The following is a 21,584-nucleotide window of genomic DNA, read 5'->3' as shown; positions in this document are numbered from 1 at the left end:
AGATTGCTGCGAGTGAGACAGAGACAGAGACAGAGAGAGAGAGCAAGAGGGACTGATAGAGGAACGCGCATCAGCGAATGGTGGCCCCGTTTATACTCGTATGCATAGTGGTTTGGTTTGGTTTCGTTTCGACTTTTTTTTTTCATCATCCTTCCTTCCTTCCGTATTTTGCTTTTTCATTTTTTTTTTTTTTTTTTTTTTGGGGTCTGCCAAAACAGCAGCGAACTGGGTTAGGATTTCATTTCATTCTTCTGCCCCTTTCCTCTTCAACCTCCTGCTAGAGAGAAGGAGTTGGTGTTTTTTTTTTGTTTTATATTAAATGAAAATTCCAATTACTTTTTATTGGACTATATATATGAAGATGAAGAGGGATAAGGCAAAAGATGGTTTCTCTTCATCCATTTGCCTTCTTTTTCTGTTTTCGTTTGTTTTTGCCGCAAATGAAATGAATTGAGGCAACTGAAATTGGCCAAAAACAAAACAAAAAGAACAAAAAAAAAATCATTTCAAAACTACTTGAACTTGGCATAACGCCGATATAGCTAAAATAAAGTCACTTTTGGCATGCAACTCGGTTTTGTTTATGCAGAGTGTTATGAATAAAATAAAAATATTCCTGAGACATTTAGAAGATCAATTTGTCTATATAATATGAAATGAAATGAAAGCAAATAATCTGACTTTGGCTTAAAACATTGCTGTTCAATCAATCATTAACAAAATACCACATGGCGTATGTGTGATTTCTATCTCCCTTTTCCATTTGGTCAAATTTTGACAAAATCATCCTAAAAAATGTATGTATATTTTCAAAACCGAAAAACAATTTAACGAAATTAATAATTTTAAAATGTTTTATGCTGCATTATAATAATGTTCAATCTAAAACGTTAAACAATTTTTCTCTAGACCAAAAGTCAAGTAAATATATTATGTGCTTAGCACAAACTCATTCTGTTTATAAATCATAATCATAATTCTTACATTTTGATGGCCAACAAATTTAAAACAATTATTCATTGAACTTTTTTCTCTCTCTCTCTCTCTCTCTTCCGCTCTTTCTCTCATTCTAGGTAAGTTTCTGGAACAACAATTTCTTTATTTCTACTCTTTGGGGAGGGGCGGCGGGAGCGGCCAGGTAAAACTAAAACCATAAAACATTACAGCTCTGAAATATAAAATGGTAACAATTTAAACAAAATTTAAGACCCCAGAGAGGAGGAGGAAAGAGCGAACGTCGACGATGGCTGAGTCGATTTGATGGGGGTGAACGGCGACGTAGGAGAAGCAGCAAGCAGTTCGAGGGGATGTAGTAGCGGACTGAGCAGGAAATATTGTAAACTTTCAACTACATAACTTCCAAGGAGGCAAAAGAAAGGAAAAAAAAATATACTTACTTTTAATAATTCAAGTAGCTAGGCGAATTTCATAGGTGAAGCAAAGGAGCGTGAGGTAGTAGTGAGGCAGGCGACCCCCTCCCTCCTATTGACCTACTTCAGTTGGTAGCTCACACACAAGACATATGTAGGTATGTATGTAGAAGTCTTACGATGCCCAGCAAACTGTATACGATCCAAAATACTTTATAATTTTATATTCGAATTGAAAATATAATTTCATAAAGTCCCTACACATCCTTCAGAGTAGAGTATCTAGTGTCCTGGATGAATTGAGTGTCCTGTGCGCATAAAGTTAATTCAGTTCACTGGGTAATTTTGTATGTTGTGGAAAAACTTGCTACAACATGAAAATGTCGTCAAAAAAAAAAGAAAGAAAAAGAAAAACAGGAATTCGCGAATATTTCCACTGACAAATTTAACAAAACTTTTCCCTTCATACATGGGTGTGCGTGTGAGAGTGTGTGTGTGTGCGACCTCTTGACCTAGTGGAAAGGGTGATGGGTGATGGTTGATGGTGTGCTTGTGCTTATACATTTCTCTGTATTTTTGTGTGTGTGTGTCCAGTAGCACGTCCAGCTCCAATACTTTACTCCACTTCTTAGTCTCTCGGTTCAGTGCACAGCCCAAGGGCAAAAATGATGGCCAGGGATAGCAGCAGGAGGTGGAAAATGTTAAGGGTCGCAATGGTTCCTCAATCAATATGCCCGGCACATGTATGTATATTATAGATGGCCAACTTGAATGGATCCCATCCACAGCTACAAATGTATATTTCTTTGGAATTTTTTTCTTATTTTTTGTGTTGCCTTTTTCACATACGTTCGTTTCGTTTGCTTTTGATGAGCTTCAGAGTGAGTCCTGAGTTTCCATCGTGTGCCCTTATGATTGAAATAATGTTGCGCTCTTTTCTTAGCTCGGTTATCATTTGCTTTCCTCTGTCTAAACTCCTCCGCCTTCTCCATGCCACTGCTCCTTCTTATCCTTGTGAGGTCCTCGTTGTTCTTGATGTTACGACAACATTTGTTTCGGACAGTTGGCCAACTAATTTGTTTTGATATGCTTGTCATCGAGGCCGTTGGCCAACAAAGGTCAACAAATTGAATGAAAAATCTGAGACACAGCCAGAGATAATATTTTGAAGAGATGTGGAGAGAGAGAGAGAGAATTTTTGCAATATCCTATTGTAGTTTATTCTGTGTTTGCTTTTACATGATTTGTATAGCTATTGCCGAAACTTGAACATTTTGTACTCTCTTTTGTCTTGAAAACGAGGAACATCACATCTCTAATTATCAGCATCAAGTCGTTCTTCATCATCATCATTCTCACGGGCATTATCTTTCTTGGATGATACTGACATGGGCAATTGCCATACGGATGGCGGCGGTGGTGGTGGCGGTGGTGCTGGTATATTCAATACATTCGGAACCACATTATCCAATTGTACCGAATTCGGTGATAGATTCGTCAGTGGCATATTGAAACCTGAATGTGGTGGATTCACTGGATGGATCAAGTGCAAGTGACCGTAGCCCTTAGAGAAATCATCATGCAAAGCATCATCCATGACATCAGTAATCTCGTTCTCCATCTTTGGTGACATCGATTGATCCACATCAAAAGATTCCGACTCACTTGGCGGTGGATTTGGTGGCAGACTCCTCAATGGATCTAACGATAAGGCATCGGTAGATTCGTTCCCTCCCTCCGCAATTTCATCATCATCCGGATCGACAAAGTTCAATAATGGTGGCAAAGATGAAACAATTTCATTGAATTCTTCTTGATTCTGCGGCGGTTCAAGCTCATTGTCCCAGTCAACAAGATTTGTGGCTCCTAAAAAGTGATTGCTTGTGGCACATACTTTACCTAAAACAGGAGAGAATTTTTCATTCTCGACTCCAAAAGAGAAAAAAAGTGAGTGTGAAAAAACTTACGCAGGAAATTCGGATTATTTTGAGTCTGTTGACGATTTTGCTGTAACTCATCTGAATTACTAGTACTGGGTCTATTCAGAAATTGTTCCGGTGGGGGTGGCGGGGGTGGTGGTGGAGGCGGTGGGGGCGGTGTTGATGCTGACAGTACAATTGCATCGGGTCCTGGCGACGATGGCATCAAATGAGCAAATCTAGCTGAGCCATACACTGGCGAACTTTGACGTAGTCTTTGGCTCTCCTGTTGCAACATTTCCCGCAAACTCTGCATCTCTTGGGTTAGTTTTTGACGCCTCTGCTCAAGTGCTTGCAACTTGCGATGCTCCGATTCAAGCGTATCGAAGAGTTGACGAAACACATTTGAATATCGATACTGCACCGGTGGCGGTTGTCGAAGGGAAAACGACATCGACGAAGTCAGGGACGGCGGTGCTGGCGAGGATGATCGATCGTTGGTGTTGGCATCTAAATTGGATTTCGAGTTTGTATTCTTTTCTTGCGACATTTTTGTTTGTTATTCCCAGGCGCGTTGGGCAAAAAGAGTATTTAGTCTATTTGGTTTTTAGTTGAGCTATTTTTTCTTCAAATATGGAAAATTTTGAACTATCCTGTTTGATGTCTAGTGATGAAGTGAACTGAACGTTATCAAGTTGGGGTATTAAGTTATCAAAGTTAGCAAAGCCAACTAGATTAGGAGGTAAAGGTAAAGAAATTAAATTCTCGATTGAATCTAGATGTCGATACTTTTCACCTAGACCTTTGACTTATCGATAGTAATGGAGTCAGAGAAATCAATATTTGGTGAAACGATTTAAGTCAAGTCACCAAGTCACACACACACACACAAACACACACATGTTAAAACGCCTGTTAATGACGCAATTTCCGCAAGCCAACGGAAGGATGACCTCTGGCGACGAACTTCGTTTAGGCTAATTAGCTTAGAGCTTGGTTAAATCGTAGCGCCTAGTGAACTCTAAGCACTTTTATGGCATCCTCACTCACTCTCTCTCTATTTCTCTCTACCCTCTCTGCCTTCAGATAAAAAGACAAAAAATGAACAGAAAGCAGAAAAACATGCCACAAACCAAGAAAATGGGTTGGGTTAAGGGGTTGAGAAACCCTTTTCATTTCGTTTTCTCAGGGTGTAGGGCAAGACAATTCCAAGCCATTAAACTGAGAAATGTGACACAATTTGAATAACATTTAAAATATAAAATTGAGCATCAAAATCCGAGATTGGGTCGTATTTCTGTCGAGTTGGGCGAGTGAGTGGTTGGGTGTTGGTTATGAGAAGGGCTGAAATAGTTGAGAACCCTTTTATATGCCCTAGACAAGACGACGACAACGACAACAACCAAGAAGGAAAACCCAACTCATTGCGCCTACACATGTTGCTGATGGATGGATTGGAACGCATTCGGAACTTTGCCGTTTGCCCCTTTATCTGATGGATGTTTTGCGAAAACAAAACAAAAATGGGCATATACCCTGGACTATGGCTAAGATTAAGCAATGTTAAGGTCTTCTTGATAACTTGCTTATGGCCGTCCATTAATTGAGAAATTACACATCGCCTTGTAAATGATCGAGGCGCTTAAAAATTTGTCAAACATTTTTTTTTACAGGATAATTTAAAGTCGAGTCGAGGTTTTTGTTTTTGTTTTTTTCCTTACTCTCTGCTTTCTTTCTTTTCTTTTGGTGTGTTCTTTTTGGTTGTTTTTGTTTCGACTAAATTGCGTAAATTATTGGCATATGTTGTGTGTTGTCTGTTCTGTCTTTGGCGTTTGGTGCTGTGTGTCTTGGCAATGTGCAATGAAACATTTTAACCCTTTTTCCCTTGTCCTTGCCTCACTGAAAAGGAATTGACAAGGCGGATGGATGGATGGTTGTGAATGGTTGGAGTTTTAGTTTTGGAGCAGGGGCAAATGGCATGGATGGAGGGGCAACAATGTCGGCTTCGGCATTTCATTCCATTCTTTTGGATCCCTTTTCTCTTTCTCACACACACACAAACACACTCATACACAGTCAGTCTGCCAGTCAGCCTGTCAGTTTCTCGGATTCAGCTTCTGTTTCTTCTATATCTTCTCCTCTTTCTCTTCAGTTTTGTCTTTTCGTTTCGTCTCGGTTTTTGTTATTTTTATCATTTTCAACTCCATTCTTTGGCCTTTTTTTATGTGCGCGCTATTTCGCGTTGTAGAACAATAGCAGCAGCAGCCGCCGCCCGCCCAGGCTATCTTCTCTTGCTCACATACATCCTGCCGCACGCTGGTCCCTCTCAGTCCCCGCCTCGACCCTCACCGACACCATGTACATTGGCGTCTACGTCTCCTTCATCTTTTGTTACAACTTTTAGGCAAAGGGGTTTCGTTTCGTTTCATTTTTTTCGGTTGGAGGAGGACTCCACTATTCTTCGTCGTTGCGCTACTTTATTGTCTTGCCCAAAGAAATAGACTTTTAATATACTTGGACCCATTCGGCACACAATACATGGTCACTATTCCCCCGTCCTTACCACCCCCCCATTACACACTCTAGATAAGACCAAGGGGAAGGGTAAGGATGTCCCTTTTGTACATAGAGAAAGGTTTATGGTGTGTAGAAAAGATGAAAACGAGGGGCCACTTATATACTAGCCGCTGTTTTTTGTCGGGGAAGGTAAAGTGTCTGGAAATATTAGGCGCTTTTTGCCAGTTCATTGACTTGCCACAACACAATAGAACTTTGAAGTTTGTCTACCAAAATATTAGAGCATATAAGTGGGGGAATTTTAGCATTATAAGAGATTGGGCAATGAAGATGGCACAGTAAAGTATTCGAAAGTTGTTTCCATCTTCAAATAATTCAAAGAAAGTGGACGTAGAATTCTAACCGGCTAAATAAGTTGCAAAGCATGCAAATTCTTTTACTTTGTACTAAAAACTTGTTCACTCTTTAATCCAAAATATGATCAATCATGGCCCTTAAACTAAATTGTTTATTAAAAATATTTATTAACTATAGAAAGACAATCAGGATAAAGTTTTTCTGAACAAGAATGCTTGAGACTCAGGCCAAGTGCTTTTGAGAACTCTCTGAGTACTTTAGTCTGAGACAATTTTGTTATATAATGAGTTTGCATTGTTTGTTGCTCTTCCAAGAAGAGGAATTACAGCATTTTCCTTCCATTTTGATTGGCTTTTCGCTTTGGAATCATCTCTAATCAGTCTATATATGCAGAGAAATGTTTAACCTTTGTACCAACCACACTCGAGGCAACAAGAAGTAAACGTGGAGCAACAAAATGAGGTAGCTTGTTGCCACCTAATTGGACAACATGTTGGCAAGTGAAAGTGAATGGGGAAAGGGAACAAAATCTGTGCCAAGAAACAAACAGGGAAAACATAAGACTCTCAGAATCTCAGGCTCACTGCATGGCATCATTCAGGCAATAGCTTCTATGTGGCTAATATCAAGTCAGAAGGAAAGAAAAGCTTTTCAACTTGGACTTTGTGAAGAGACAAAAGTCAAAAGGAGCATATTTTGCGGTCACCTCAAACTCTCTCAATCTCACTCTGTCTCTCTGAATGTGAGTATGCTATGTTTTCGTGTGTTTTTTTTTTTTGTATTTTTTTTCTACATCTTTTTGGAGAACTTTCTGATGCTGCACAAAAAACTTCCTCCGACAACAATTCCAGCAAACGCAAGCAGGAAAACATAAATCTGGCTAAAGCTAAAACGCAAACTTTTACTTAAAAAAAAAAAAAAACAAAAAATAAAACGAACTCAAAAAATAAAACAGATAGAGAGCAAGAGGTCAGAGGAGAAACAGAGAAGGAAGTATTCTGTGTGAGTGCGTGCAAGTGATAGAGGAATTGAATCGGTCCAAGGAGATGCAAAAAAAACGAAACCAACTTGAGAAGATGAAAAAAAAACTGGGAGTGGAAATAGCAGTAGAAGAAGCTACTTAGCTACATTTTGGTAGATATTTGAACGAATGGAAAAATGCAGGAAAAATTTGACATTTTATTTGAAAACATGACGTTGTTTCCCTTTTCCCTTTTGAGAAAAAAAGAGAAGGAATAAAATTGATGAATTGACATACTATTCTTTGACTTTAAATACCTGTCATTGAGATAGCCAGCTGAGAGAATACTATGAGTGCTTTGCTTGGCTTCCTGCTCCTAAAAGTATGCAATATTTTTAAGCATTTTTTGATTTACTTGTAAAGAAATTCCATCGTCGCAGTAAATTGATAAATAGGGAGCAATCTTTAATAATAACTAACATTGTTTAGTTTGTCTCATCTTTCATATTTTCTTTTTATTGTCGTTCACTGTGTCTCCTCCTTCTCTCTTTCGCTGTCTCTCGTTCCATCTCTGTGTGTGTTTGGAGGTCCCCAGTTCCTGTAGTTATAAATCAAAAGTCATGTCAATTTTAATTGCATTTTAATGGCAGCAGCAGGTCGCGACCTTCTTTTTGTATTGTTGAGAAAAGGGTTAAGTTCCACTAATGAGACACAAAAGGAATTGGGAATGAGAGTGGGTGGCTAAAGAAAGAGAGACAGACAATGAGTGAGAGCGAGAGAGACAAATAGAGGGTCGGGGGATTTCAATTCAATTGGTGGCCATACAAAATTGCAAGTGGGTTGAAAAATGCGAATTGCCATGCCAACTTCAATTCAACTTCCATTGTCAATTTCAATTTCATTCACGGCAATCATAATTTTTTTTGATGACAATTCATTTGTCTTCGTTGCAAAAAATTCACGGCGCGTACATTGCTTTAATTGAATTAAACCAATTCATTCACCTCACTCCTCCCGTCCCTCTTTGGCTGTCTCTTCCTACGGACAGACCTGTGCGTTCTGGTTCTTGCCTTTCCGCTCTATCTGGTCTGCCATTACTCCCCCCCGCATTGGTCATCGAATTTCCCCCCGTCGTAAACATTGTTAATTGATTTTTAATTAAATGTTAGATTGCCAGTTGCAATGCGGCATTGTGTCCCGCCAAGAGATGTAGGAGAACTTGACTCTTTCGAAAAGGGAAACAACAAGACTAGACTTCTTGCCACATATTCATTACATTTATCAAAAATTCATAAGGTCAACTTGAGTAGGGAATATATCGCTCATATGACCGAAGTATTAAAGGCAGTTCCTATAAGTTTTCAACTCAAATTTAAGGAGTTAAGAGAAGAAGTAGTTAAAAAGTAAGTGGAACACTTCAAAGGATTTGAACGTGGTCTTTTGCAGTGCAGTTTTGTTTGATTTTCAGTATTATATCTTAGAATTGACTTTGAAATAACTAAACAGGGAAATTTTGAACACATCAACATTTTTCAATAAAATATACAATTTGTCAATAGATTTGGAGAAAGTGTTTGGGGAGGATAAACTGAAATCCCGTAAGAGACGTGCAAAACTGCTAAATTAAAACGTTGTTGAAAAACTATGTAAGTTCAGGATTTCAGAATTTTCGAAAGTCAGTTTCAAAAGGGAAAGACAGAAAAAAGGAATGAAAGATACAAGAAAAAGGTGCAAAACAGAGAAAGACAGAGAGAGACGGAGAGAGAAATAGATTGAGAGAGAGAGAGAGAAAAAAAAAATGGACAAACAAAGAAACTTTTTGGTTCTTTCTCTTAGTTTTTATTCCCCCGTTCTTGCCCTTTTCTGTTGTTTTTTGTTTTTGTAATGCGCTTAAATTTCTTTTTTTTGCCAAAGTCGAAAGGGGAGAGGGGCGGGGGCAGAACCTTTGCTGAGTTAAGGGGAAAGCCCACCTGTGCTGTTTAACGTTTTTGTTCTTGCTGTTGTTGTTGTTGTTGTTGTACCTGCTGCTGCTGTTGAAAGGCTGCTGTTGTCGGTGTCATAGTAGAAGAAAGTTCAACATTATTAGCATTGCCATTTTCGGTCGACCCCCCGCGCACTGACCTCCTCTTTCACCCACACATAGTCTCACCCATCGTGAGGCATCCGCACAACATTGTTGTGTGAGCCTATCACGTAAATTTGCCATCAATAACGCGACGATTTAGCCTGTCTCGTTCGCCTGGGCACGTAGTCAGCCAGCCAGCTAGTCAGCCAGTCAGTGAGTAAGTTTTTGTCCATCGCATCCCACGTACGCAACCCGAACGAACGCAAAACTCTTAGATACCGCTATTTTGTTTATCGATATACCGATGGAAAAAAGAGAAGAAAAACCAAAACTGAAATAAATATATATATTGGCAATGCTTTCGTTTTTTGTTTTTTTTGTTTTGTTTTGGATGTTTTGGTTCCCTTGATTTTGACCTAGCACGTAATGTCTACAAATCCCCAAAACAGTTTCGCTATCTTTCTCTCCCACTCTCCCCCCTTACTCTATCTCTCACTCTCTATCTCTCTCTCTCTCTCTCTGTGGATGTGTGTATGTGTGTGTTGTTTGTTGCTGAAAATCCACTTAGTTGCTAATTGGCGGCAAATCATTTGGCAAAACTAAGCTCAAGCAAACCAGCAAACATCTTGTTAGTTGGCCTTTTCCTTTTGCTGCTGCTTTATCCCATTTTAAGCTGCCAACACATACTTTAAAGGCATAAACCCCTCCTCAATATCCCTCTATCCGTTTTGCTCATATATAGTGGCGGCGCCGCCTTGAATTTCGTTTGTTTTTTTTGTTTTTCGAACTCTTTACGTTTGGCTTGGCTTGGCCAGTCGAGTCCAGACCAACCCAGAGGAGAACCAAATCCAGGCAACAGTCTGAGTTGGGAAAAACCAAGTGATAGTCGTAAAAATACCCAAGAGATGTCGAAGGCATGTTGCAAAATTTCAAGCTCAAGTCGAAATGGCAGCCAGCGCAGACACAACCACACACACACACACACACACACACACACACACTTACACACACACGCACACACATACTCGTAAAAGTTGCCTGTTTGGATTTCAAATGGTCAAAATGTGGACATTTGCTTACAAAAAAAAGAAAAGAAAAAAAAAATAAAAATAAAACCAAAGTAAGACAAAAAGCCAAAGGCAAGTCTTGAGGATGAACAAGATTGTAAGCAAGCGAGACGGAGAGCGAAAGGGAGAGCTTGAGAGAGAAAGAGAGGGACAGTAGCTGCAGCCTGAACCAGTCCAGTTGTTTGCCACATCAAATTGTACAAAATCAAAGAGAAGACACACACATCCTCCTCTCGTACATGGCCAGTAGCCATGAGACTTGACTCATTTCAAAAAGCAGGCAAAAAGCAAAGACGGGTGGAAAAAAGGTTTACAAATTTCTGCTGATCCCAGTGCTTTAACTATACATAATATGATAGCTGGCTAGGTTATTGAAAATCCAACAATAAGCCATCAAAATGCACGAACCTAATCTAAGATCCCATCACGATATATATTATCCATGAGTGAGAGAGACTTTCATTTATTTTCAGTTAAAAATTTATATTCGATTTATCTGTTCATTGATTCATTTAATTTGTTGATTGTTTAGATTGAAATGAAAACTTTAAAAGGATTACAAATAATCGTGTGGAGTGAAATGAAAATGAAGTAAATGGAAAGAGCAAAAAGTTAAATTTATAATATTCAAGGAAGATAATGCGATAAAACATAATTAAAATCATTTTTATGCATTCATGAATGAGCTTAGAGCAGATACATTTGATTGATTCACATTTTGATCCTTTAATCTGTATATAATAAATAAATTTATGTAAGTACATACATACATATATACATATGTGAATAGTTAATCCTGATTTTCACATTATTATATTGTTAATAATCTCTGCCCAGGCCCCCCGCCCGCCTGCTCCAATTCCAAGTCGGGTGGCCGATTTGTCCCGCTTACTCGCTTCATTCATTGAATTATGGTTATTGGAAACTATTAAAGTGAGTCCAGCCAATTTACATCTAATTTAAATAAATAGAAAAAATTTCCTCGACAAATAAATTGGAAAATTTATATGCCATAAAATGTCGAACAACACAAAACGACAGAAAAAAACCAAAAAAACCAAAAAGAATGAACAAAAAAATCGTTTATTGTTATGATGTGTCATATGCGGGCAACTACAAAAAAAGGCACCCAACAGGAGGAAGGCAGGGCACGCACTGGGGGGTTGGAGGGGACTTCAATGAAGAGTTATACCGAGAAATGACTGAGATGGAGGGAAGTTCAATCTGGACTTTAACTTATGCGGAAAATGCTCGGCAATGGAACGAAAAGAAAAGAAATGAAAAAGCATTTAATAAGGATGTGAAAAATGTGCAGAATGCTAATTGGGCGCACATTTAAATCCTACTATCCCCTTACCGCCTGTCTCTTTCTGTCTCTCTGTCTCTCCCTTTCCATCACATACACTCTTTGTCATTTGCGATTCCTGCTTTTAATTACTCTGCCCTACCTCTCCTCTCCTCTCCTCTCTCTCTTGCCCCACACAGAATTTTCATACATATTTACACATTTATATATCCATATAATTTTTGTATACTGTATAGATCAGAAGTATTGAATCGGGGCATGTTGAAAATTGTGGGACTCAACTCCACTTTGATATTGGATAAATTTATAAACCTTGTCTATATATCCATTAGAGCAAGTTATGTAAATGAAAGGAAAGTCAAGTTTATTTATTTTCAAATATAGAGAGAGAGTATCAAGCAATCGTTTATCCTTATTAATGTATCTCATGTTTATGATGAGGAATCACAGACCGCCCGCATATATAGTAAGTATGCGATATATGTATACATATATATCGGTGGAAGAAGACAACGGCAACAACAAAAGAACCGCAATTTTGCATTCGGTTGAATGAAAATGAATGGCAGAAAAAAATATATGTATAAAAAAAAAATGAAGAAAAAGTTAAATGCAGAAAGGAAAATAAGAGAAAGAATAAATAGAGAACGCATAAAGAACGCATACAAAATCCGCTTTCAGCGCCGCAGCTCTCCTTCTCTCTCCCCCTCCCATACCTTAATGCCCGTTCTTTAAATTGCAATTGCCTTGGAAATTTAACACTGGCCACTTGCCTCCAGTCTTTTGCTTTCATTTTTGCTAGGCACGTTTCGCCTTAACCTCCTCCAATCTACCACTGTTTGCAGTGTTGTTGCTGCTGCTGCTGCTGCTGCCTCTTGGGCGGTCCTTCTTCTCATAAGTTTAATATGTGAGCAATCAAATGGGAGACTCTATTTGGAGTTTTATTGCACAGAAATTGTATCCCACGATCGTGCACTATCCCATCTCCATAGGGAGAAGAACGTCTGTGTGTGTGTGTGTGTGTGTGTGTGGGTTGGCTTAAGCCAGGAAATGGTCAATATGTGAAATGTGGCAGATTCACTGGAAATCGATTTAATGCAACAGCACTAAGTAAATCAATCGACCATCTCTCACATTCAATTACGGTACGAAAAGCAGAGAAACGTTAAAAACAGTTGGTTCTCCGCTCATATTTACATACACGCTTCGTTTCATATCGGTTTCTGATACTTTTGTATTTGCTTTCCTTCATGGAATTGCAGAAAAGAAAGACAACCCGTTTTTCGAGGAAAAATGTTAAACTTGTACTCTGTTATACAACACTCATCAATAAGCATTAGTGTTGAGAAACAGTCTTTAAACTAGTTTTTTGAGATGGCATATGTAATATTTATACTTTTTATTTCTTACTATATGAATATGCTTGTGCTTTTATTTGATTACATTTTTATAATGCTGCCTGCTTGCCTGTTTTCTCTTTGGTTGTAGTAAAAATTTGGGCATTTCATGGCCTTTGGTTTTACAACAATTGCATGCCGTGTTGTTGTGGTGCTTTTTCTTGATTCTTTTTTTCTTTGGGTTTGTTTTAGTATTTTCTGCTAAACTCAGCATTTAAGTTTAGTTGGCCGAAACAACAAAAGCAAAGAAGGCCAAAAGGGTTGAGAGACAGCGCCATGCAGCAACTCACTCACTCACTCATCCGCCTCAATGTTTCGTTTCGTTTCGTTCAGTAAACGTTTTGCATTTTATTTTCTCATTCTTGTGTGTTGTTTGCCACAATAAAAAAAAAAAGAAAAAGAATACAAAATAAAATACTATATAGGAAAATAAAAAAAAAAAGTAAAAACATCTTCGATTGCAGTAGCAACGACACGGGGATACTCTACACTAAGTGTGATCAAGCCATGTAGATTAATTCGATCAGACAATGTGTAATTTCCGACAGTTATGGGTAACGACAGTGTTGTGAAACGTAAGAAACTTGACAACTCTCCTGTGACTCAGCGAAACACATGAGATCTCAGCATACCCGAATCGACCTATGTGTTGATTATAGGGTATAAAAAAGGGTGAATTTTTATATATTTCGCCATAAGTTTTTATGGCTTCCGTGTGTGGCGGCTGTCTGTCCCCCTACTCCCCTGAAGCCCGTCTCCTCGCAGTTATCCCTTCACCACGCTCTTTCTTTCATTCTTTCTTTACCATTGGTGTGTGTTCTCTTTTTACAGTTTTTGCTTTTTGCCGACATTTTGTCAAAAGTTAGTCCAGTCAACCAAATGGTGGCAGTAGAAACGATGGACAAGCAGAAGGAGCAGAAGCAACATCACATATAGAGTAGGGAACTGACGGAGTGGCAGTGGTTCAAGGAAGGGCTTGCGGTGTGTCTAACATGACGCGCCTTTACACTTAACCGTTTTCGAAAAAAAAAACAGAATTTAACTCTCCTTTTTTACCCTTTTTCGCTCGTTCTCTCTCTCTCACTCTCTCTCTCTCTCTCTCTCTGTCTTTCTCTTTACTTTTTGTATTGTTTGCCTCTTGTTTTGCACTTTTAATTTGGTTTATTTGCGCAAAATTTATATATATATATGTATGTGTGTGTGTGTGTGTGAGTGTGAGTGTTTGTGTGTCTGTATTTAGATTTTAATCTACTTTGCCTCTGCAGCTGCCAAAAAAGTTTTTTTTTTGGGTACTGCACGCCAAAATTTATGCAACTTAACTAAAAAAAAAAGAGAAAAAATAATGGAAACTTTTTTTGTTAGTTGTTTAAAGTGAATTTTTTGTTAGTTTGGCTTTCGTGTGCACACAGCAAAAAGGGACAGATAGGCCCCAGTGTTGGTGAACGCCTTAAGACACCGCTTATTATATTAAACGAGTTTTTAACACTGTAACAATGAGAGACAAAGAGCAATGAATCGAAAGGGCAAGTTGATTTTTTAGTGTTGTTAAATGCTTATAACCAGCAACAACAGTGTTGGCAAGTCCAATATATATTTTTCTCTGCGTTTTGATATTGTTCTACTAGTGTTGGTTAGACGATGCATTGCCTTTCACCTGACATCTGTTTAGGAACAAAAATCTATAAAGAAAAGTTGATCAAGGTCTTCCTTGCTGCTCCTGCTTAGCATAACAGGTGCTGCTGATCTCCGCTCTACGTTTTCCCTCTCTCTCTATATATATGTCTTTCTCTTTCACCATAAATTCCCGGTATTCCTCCCTCTCTTTGAGTTTTAAGAAACAAAAAAATAAATGTCCTATAATTTCCGTTGGCTCGTGGCCCCATGAAACATGCCAGTTGTGTGTCTGTGTGTGTGTGTGTGTGGCTTTTTTTCGGTTCTGTTTTTATTTTTTTTATCTGTCGTATTGCTGGGCTCGCCTGCTGTTCCTTGTTATAAATACGAATTACCGTTTGTTTTTTATATGTATTTTTTTTAACCCTTTTGTATTGCCTTGCCGTGTGTGTTCTCCCTGGGTTTTTTATGACTGCAAGGGTTAAGCAGGGGCTAAATAGTTGTACCGCACTGCCAAAAAAAAAACGAAAGAGAGAAAGGGGAACAAACAAACAAACAAAAGCAAACCAAATAACGAGAGGGAAAGATAAAATGGGAGAGGGGGTGGGGTAAATCGCACCTGGCTCCGCCGATAAAAGTAAAATGCAATTTTCTTCTTATGGCTTGGCGTTGATTTTTGGCAACCGAAACCCGCCGCCAAACCAAACTTTTCTCTCCATCCTCTCCTCTCTTCTTCTCCTCCTCGCCATGCACCTGGATCAACTGTAGTTTTTGGCTTCTGCCGAATTAAATATTCATTTTGTATTGCAGTTTCTTAGCCTGTAAATGGGTTTTTGTACCTCTTGCGTCTCTTGGCATTTAGCTCAAGAGATTTTGCACGTGTGCATTTAACTAAGTGGCACACATCGGTCCTCTCAACGCCCTCCATCACACCACCACCACCATCATCTCATTTTCATCCTTTCGTCCTTGGCATCGTCCTCGACGACTCGAGTTCTACATATATAGTTGATGGGGGATGAAGGCAAATGAGAATGAGTATGAGAATGAGGTGCAAGGGTTGCATCCAGCTCGAAACGAACGATAAGCAGGCAAATTGGCAAACAAATTAGCAAAAACATCCTTGTAAAATCTGAATATCCACTCAACACTCGACACTCTACCTAAAAAAAACCCTTTTCCACCCTTTTCCACCCTTTCCCCTTTACATTCATCTATCATTCTGCAGTGTGCTGATTAGTATGTCTGTTCAACTTAAGTTAGCAGCTGTTAAATAACAACTTTTAGTCTACTTTTCCTTTAAGTTGAGAATGCAATCTCATACATATATGAGAACTTTTCATTAAGTCATCCCAAGTGTCTGAAATGGGATTGTAAGAAAGAAAATTTCGTTCACTTTCAAAGGAAAACTTCAATTTTAAATAGAACTTTTAAAAAATTGTCAAAATTGTTTTAAGAATTGATTGAAAACCAAAATATCACGATAAATCCAAACTTGATTAGTTTTTACTTCATTGCATTTCTAATAAGCAAATATGTATACATACATATATAGGGATGGGGAATTTGTAGCCTCCTGTTTTATTTATTGCCTTGTTCATTGATTACGGATTTGGGTGTATGTGCCTAATTTGAGTTGGTGGCAACCCTCAATCCAACCCCTATACTTACATAACCAAGTTCTATACCCACTACATATGTATATAGGGGTATATGCTAAAGCAAACTGAATCTTTCATTCATCAGTGCCGGATGGGGTCATAAATTTAACAAGTTTCGCTAATGTGCGTTAATGGCTTGTAGTTTCGGAAATACAATAACAGGAACAGAAAAACCAAAAACCAAAAACCAAAAACGAAAAACGAAAAAAAAGAGAAAGGAGTCGTGTGCCGTCGACGTCTACTGCCTATTTAGCATTTCATCTTGTTAGTAACATTTTGTTGTTGTTGTTGCCGTTATTAAAGGTTATTATGCTAATTTTTTTTTGTTTTTTTGTACGTTTTCGTTTTTTCTTGGGGTGTAATTAGCAATACTGTTAGCTCAATGTTTAATTTATGCAAAACAGGGAGAAACAGTGAACAAGACAAACTTTTGGTCGAGACTAACAGGGAATAATTGTTCTCTGTTTATGTAAATATGTATATAGCCTCGTTTTTTTCACTTTGAATGTCACAATATATATAATATTAACTTCAAATTGTTTTAACTGTACTATAAACACTTTAATAATTTCAATATTTTTCTCTTTCTCTTTTTGTCTACTTTCAGGTATGTACAGTCACTCACTTGGGCACAAAACATGGAAAAGTTAGTGCGAGTTAACTGAAAAAGTATTACCTAGTCTAAACTTTAAATATAAGCACATAATTTTTTGGGCATGACTTGAAACCAAACTACAGTCTGGCCCCAAACAACCACACACACACACACACACAGGTTGAAAAGAGAGTGTGAGAAGATGGAGCGGGGGAGATAGAGCATCAACACTATGCAAAACTTTTCGACTAGCTTCATAAATGTGCCCAAAACTTCTCCCTACCCCAAATCCCCACTTTCAATATTCAACTAGCAACTCCAATTTCCCTTTTTACCCCCTCGGTGCCTCTGTCACACTCTGTTTCTATCTCTCTCTCTCTCTCTGGTTTTCTTCCGTCCTATCTATCCTAGGAGATAGTTTTCTTTTTTTTTTATTTTGCTGAGTTTACATTATCAATGAACGGCTTTTGCGCTCTTTGCGCTTTTATGCGGTGGTCGCCTAAGTAGCCCCACTAACTGTGGGCAACAGCAGCAGGAGCAGCAGCAGCCAGCAGACGTCTCTGTGGGTGGTGGTTGGGTGGGTGAATGCTGTGGCTAAGGGGCGTGACGGCAACTATGAAATAACGTGGCACTAACAACGACTAACGCTCCAAAAAGTAAGTAATCTGCACAGGAGGCAACACGACATATCCACACATAAACACACACACACACACACACACATACAGAGAGATGAACCGCATGGACCACATGAAAAGGATAGATACATATATATGCATACATAGATGATTCTCGCGCTTACATGGCTGCTTCTGTCTATCTGCCTACACGCCCCCTGTCCCGCCCCTCGCCAACCATTCTGCTGTTTCGTAGTTTGTGGCCCGCCAACAGAAATTTGTTGGGCAATTTCCAAGCCAACAAATCTGTGCAACATAACCACTCCACCCACTCTGCCCACCCGGAAAAACCCAAGCCTACTGCAAACTAGGCTGGGCCCAATCAACTTAGGGGTATACTCTATACTCTATGGAACGAATGCCAAGATAAATCAAAATATTTCATTGAGGTTAAAAGCAAAGAAATTAAATTTAGAGTATGAAAAAGTGTTGCAAAACGTTTTGATAAGCAGTCCTAACCTTACTATATGTTAGTATATATGTATGTACAGAGAATGGTTTGGGGTTAGATGGTTTTCGAGGATTGGGCCTTGTAACATGGATTGCTGCAACTTCAGCAGCTGCCTAACAAGGTCCGAGAATGGCGAACTAACTAAACGAAAATCTCACAAAACCAACCCCCCTCCCGACCACCTCGAGTGAGTACACATCGAGAGGAGAGTTGGGCTGGCGTATACTACAAACTGTCTCCAAAAACAATTTCGTTGAGATTTAAGTTCTGCTCAACAATTTCCGCTCTGGCTTTTCCTTCATGTTGCGTATTTTTTGGCGTTTGCCTGCTGCCTGCCAACTGCAAGGCAAATACCAAACGTACATACTACATACATAGATTTAGCTAGAAAACGATGAACGAGAAAAAACCAAAAATGAAACACAAATGGAAGGTGGTGCCTTGGCACCCACCCATTTACAGCCCCCACTTGGTGTATACTTCACTCTACTTCAATCTACACTACTCCATTCTGCCCCTTCCCCACCTCACCCCTACCCGCAATCCACCTAACAAAAACCACATTCATAGATAATGTGCAAGCTTGGGTTTGCGGTTATTTTGTATGCTTCGTTGGTCTGCCAGTTGCCATGTACCCATGCTTTCTCCCCTTCCCTTCCCGTCCCATCCCTTTCCTTCCCTCCCAATTTCCTCAACGTTCACTGATATGGGGGAAAATAACAGAACAAAGTGGACGGAATGTTACTGAAAGGGGGTTGGGTGGAGGGGGGGGGACCAAAAGATTGTAGAGTGAAGAAACCCTGCAGAGAGTGCTCATCCAATTTTCGTTCGTTGTCGTTTCGTGGACATTTTTGGTGCGCTTTACAAAAATTGCATTTTGCCTGCTCTGCGCTCGCTTGCTCGCTGACAATATCGCGCAACGTCGTCGCTTTTCTATTGTATAGACCACAAAACCCAAAAACCAAAAAGAGAGAGAAAAAAAAAATAGAAAATACGACAATAAAAAAAATAAAGAAAAACAAAAAATGGCAACGGATTCATTCCCCCTTGCAATCTCACCATTTCTATGCATCTCTCTCCCTGTCTCTCTTTCTCTCTCACTCACTTAGGCAGGCAGTCAGTCAGTCAGTCGTTCAGTCCCTATCTCTCACTCTTTGGCCACAAAAAGTTCTAACAGTCAAGCGCCGGCCACAAAGTTTTGGGCACGATTTTTGGTTAGCGAAACATTTTTTATTCTCATTTTTTGTGCATGGGTTGCGCGAAAAGTTTGCCTAGAGTCAGTCAAAAAGACACATACATACACACATAACCAAATGGGGGCGGGCGGAGTGATGATGGCCCTGATGGGCAAACCAATGTCTGCGGCACTAATTTAAAAATGTGCTGACTACAGTTCTTTCCACTTGTCAACTAACTCATTATCAGAGAGACAGACACAAATAAAAAAAAAAAACGAAATTAAACCCAAAAAATTCAAAGATAAATGGCCCACGTTGTTGCGACAACAAAATGTTGTATTACTTTATAACAATAAATAGAATATTTAGTTTAACATGCCACCACGGCATGGACTGGACTCTTGAATCTAGTTGATTTCATCAGGCAGTTTTCGTCCCCCACGTTGGGCGCCCACATGTTTGCTGACCAATTGTTCAAGTGACTTTATAGGCTTACGACATACTCACTGACTCACTCAGTCATCATCTCATGCTCGTCCATTGAAATCAAAGTAAATTAGAAGTTGAAACACATAAAAAGAAACAAAAACGAGAGAAATAAGGATAAACCTAGAGCCTCACCCCAAGCAAAAACGGAAGAAGAAAACACAAAACCGTTAAGTGCAATTCTCTTCGCATTGATTGCGCACTTGATTACGATAAATGAAACGTCAACAACAAGGGAGACGACGACGATGACAACAACAACAACGATGAGGACGAGGACAACGACGACTACGACTACGATGCCTGATCCTGAGCCTTGACAACACGATGGCCCCAAGTCCTTGGCTTTTGCATTTCCCTTTTCCCTTACACATCTTTCCATTGGTTTTTTGTTTTTTTGCTTTCTTCTCTTGTTGTTGTCACTGATTTCTTTTGTCTATGTTGGCCGGGCCAACATCATTGGGAGGCTTTTTTCCTGTCGTCTACGCCCTTTCCTCTTAGTCCCAGGTTCTCCCTTCGGTTTCCCCTCGTTTCGCTTTGCGGCCGAAAAGAAAAAATCACAGAAAGAGAGGCCAAACCAAGCCAAGCCGGAAAATCAGTTGTCCAGCTGTGCCTCTCAAGGCGGCCAGAGGACCAAAATGTTGACATGATGCCGTGACCGGACTTGGACATGGACCTCGGGACTTACACACACACACACACACACACACATAAGCCAGGGCCAAGGCGTATGTTTGCCATTTAAGTAGAGAAACAGAGAGAGAGAGAGGGAAAGACGAACGAACTGTTGTCTTGGTAGAGTGCACTCACAGCATCATATATCCCCGCCTCCCCTTTCTCCACCCAAAGATGTGAGTGTGTGTGTGTCTGTACCCCCCACTAGAGAATTCATTCATGTTGAAATGCGCAAATTTGTTATCAACGCTTTATGCCATTATGTTGGCCAAGAGATTTCCAGGGGCATTTACAACCGGACGGCTGTCTCTTTCTCACAGAAACTAGCATCTTTCTTTTAGACCCAAAAACACACACACACACACACACACGTACGTCTTAAGGTTATGTATTTCACAACATTTGCCCAACGCTTTGCTCATTTGTTTTTACTTGAATTTATGGCTTTAATAATATCACCCACTATCCCCAACGAAAGCCATTCCACTTCATTCCATTCAGTCTGTCAGCCATTTTGTTGTCTCACACACACACACACACACACTCATGTGCACACACATGATTGTCTTGCTGCTGTGTGTGTGAGAGTGTGTTTGTTCTCTTTCTAGTCGCCTCATTAGATTTCGATAAACTGATTCAATGCCTGCCCTAGGCTCACTCACAACTTCACTCCGCTTACACACGCACACCCAGCTCAGCAAATTTTTGAGTGCCGTCTCATCCTCTTACCCATTCCCTTCCTCATCTTTGTCGTCGTCGTCGTTGGCGTCGTCATCGTCATCGTCCTCCTCATCATAGTCATCAGCATTAGTTTGGCTTAAAGTGGTAGTTGAATTTCAAGTAGAGTAGAGGAGTCAAGTGATTTTCCTTCCTTTTTTCTCTGCAAGTTTTCCCCCAGCACTCGAAATGTGTGGGGTGCCAATTTTTTTTTTATATGGAAAAATAAATTCTTAATAAGAATTAAAAGATTTTAAAGGAATCAATCTAAACTAAGCTAAATTTGAGAATTTATAATTTCTCTTACTTAGCATCAGCATCATAAAGTTTCGTTTAACTAGTCCGAAAAATAGGTAGGTCTGATTTTAATTTAGACTGAAATTCTTGGATCTTAGCAGAGATAGACTAAAGCTCCAAGTCACTAACTAGAATTATTTGCACTAGTGTGTCTCGTATTAATTAGATTCCTAAACCAAAAACCATCACAAAAGAATTCTCTAAGAGATTTCAGTCGACTGAGTCGAAGTCAAACGGAATGCATTTCGCAATCGTTAAAAAACTTATGATTCTCAAA

General features: G+C 39.4%; 2 protein-coding genes across 3 annotated transcripts in view; one reads left to right on the top strand and one right to left on the bottom strand.

Annotated features, from left to right (window-relative positions):
• Nucleotides 1-21,584, top strand: part of LOC6644718 (teneurin-a) — a 139,089-nt gene that overhangs the window by 39,889 nt on the left and 77,616 nt on the right. The window lies entirely within an intron of this gene.
• Nucleotides 1,791-3,975, bottom strand: LOC6644719 (protein ENL). The gene is made up of 2 exons (XM_002067514.4): nt 3,338-3,975; nt 1,791-3,269 (listed from the first exon to the last, which is right to left on the bottom strand). The coding sequence occupies exons 1-2, from the start codon at nt 3,837-3,839 to the stop codon at nt 2,686-2,688; spliced, it is 1,086 nt and encodes a 361-aa protein (XP_002067550.1). The 5' UTR covers nt 3,840-3,975; the 3' UTR covers nt 1,791-2,685.

This window comes from Drosophila willistoni, assembly GCF_018902025.1.
Source record: "Drosophila willistoni isolate 14030-0811.24 chromosome XL unlocalized genomic scaffold, UCI_dwil_1.1 Seg142, whole genome shotgun sequence".
Lineage (NCBI taxonomy): Eukaryota > Metazoa > Arthropoda > Insecta > Diptera > Drosophilidae > Drosophila > Drosophila willistoni.
The sequence above is the reverse complement of the archived record's forward strand: the minus strand, read 5'-3'. Positions and strand labels throughout refer to the sequence as shown.

Excerpts from the sequence above, each read along its gene's own strand:
- LOC6644719 (XM_002067514.4), bottom strand. The coding sequence starts at position 3,839 with ATGTCGCAAGAAAAGAATACAAACTCGAAATCCAATTTAGATGCCAAC. Across the intron at positions 3,270-3,337 it reads AAATAATCCGAATTTCCTGC|GTAAAGTATGTGCCACAAGC; the intron begins GTAAGTTTTTTC and ends CTCCTGTTTTAG.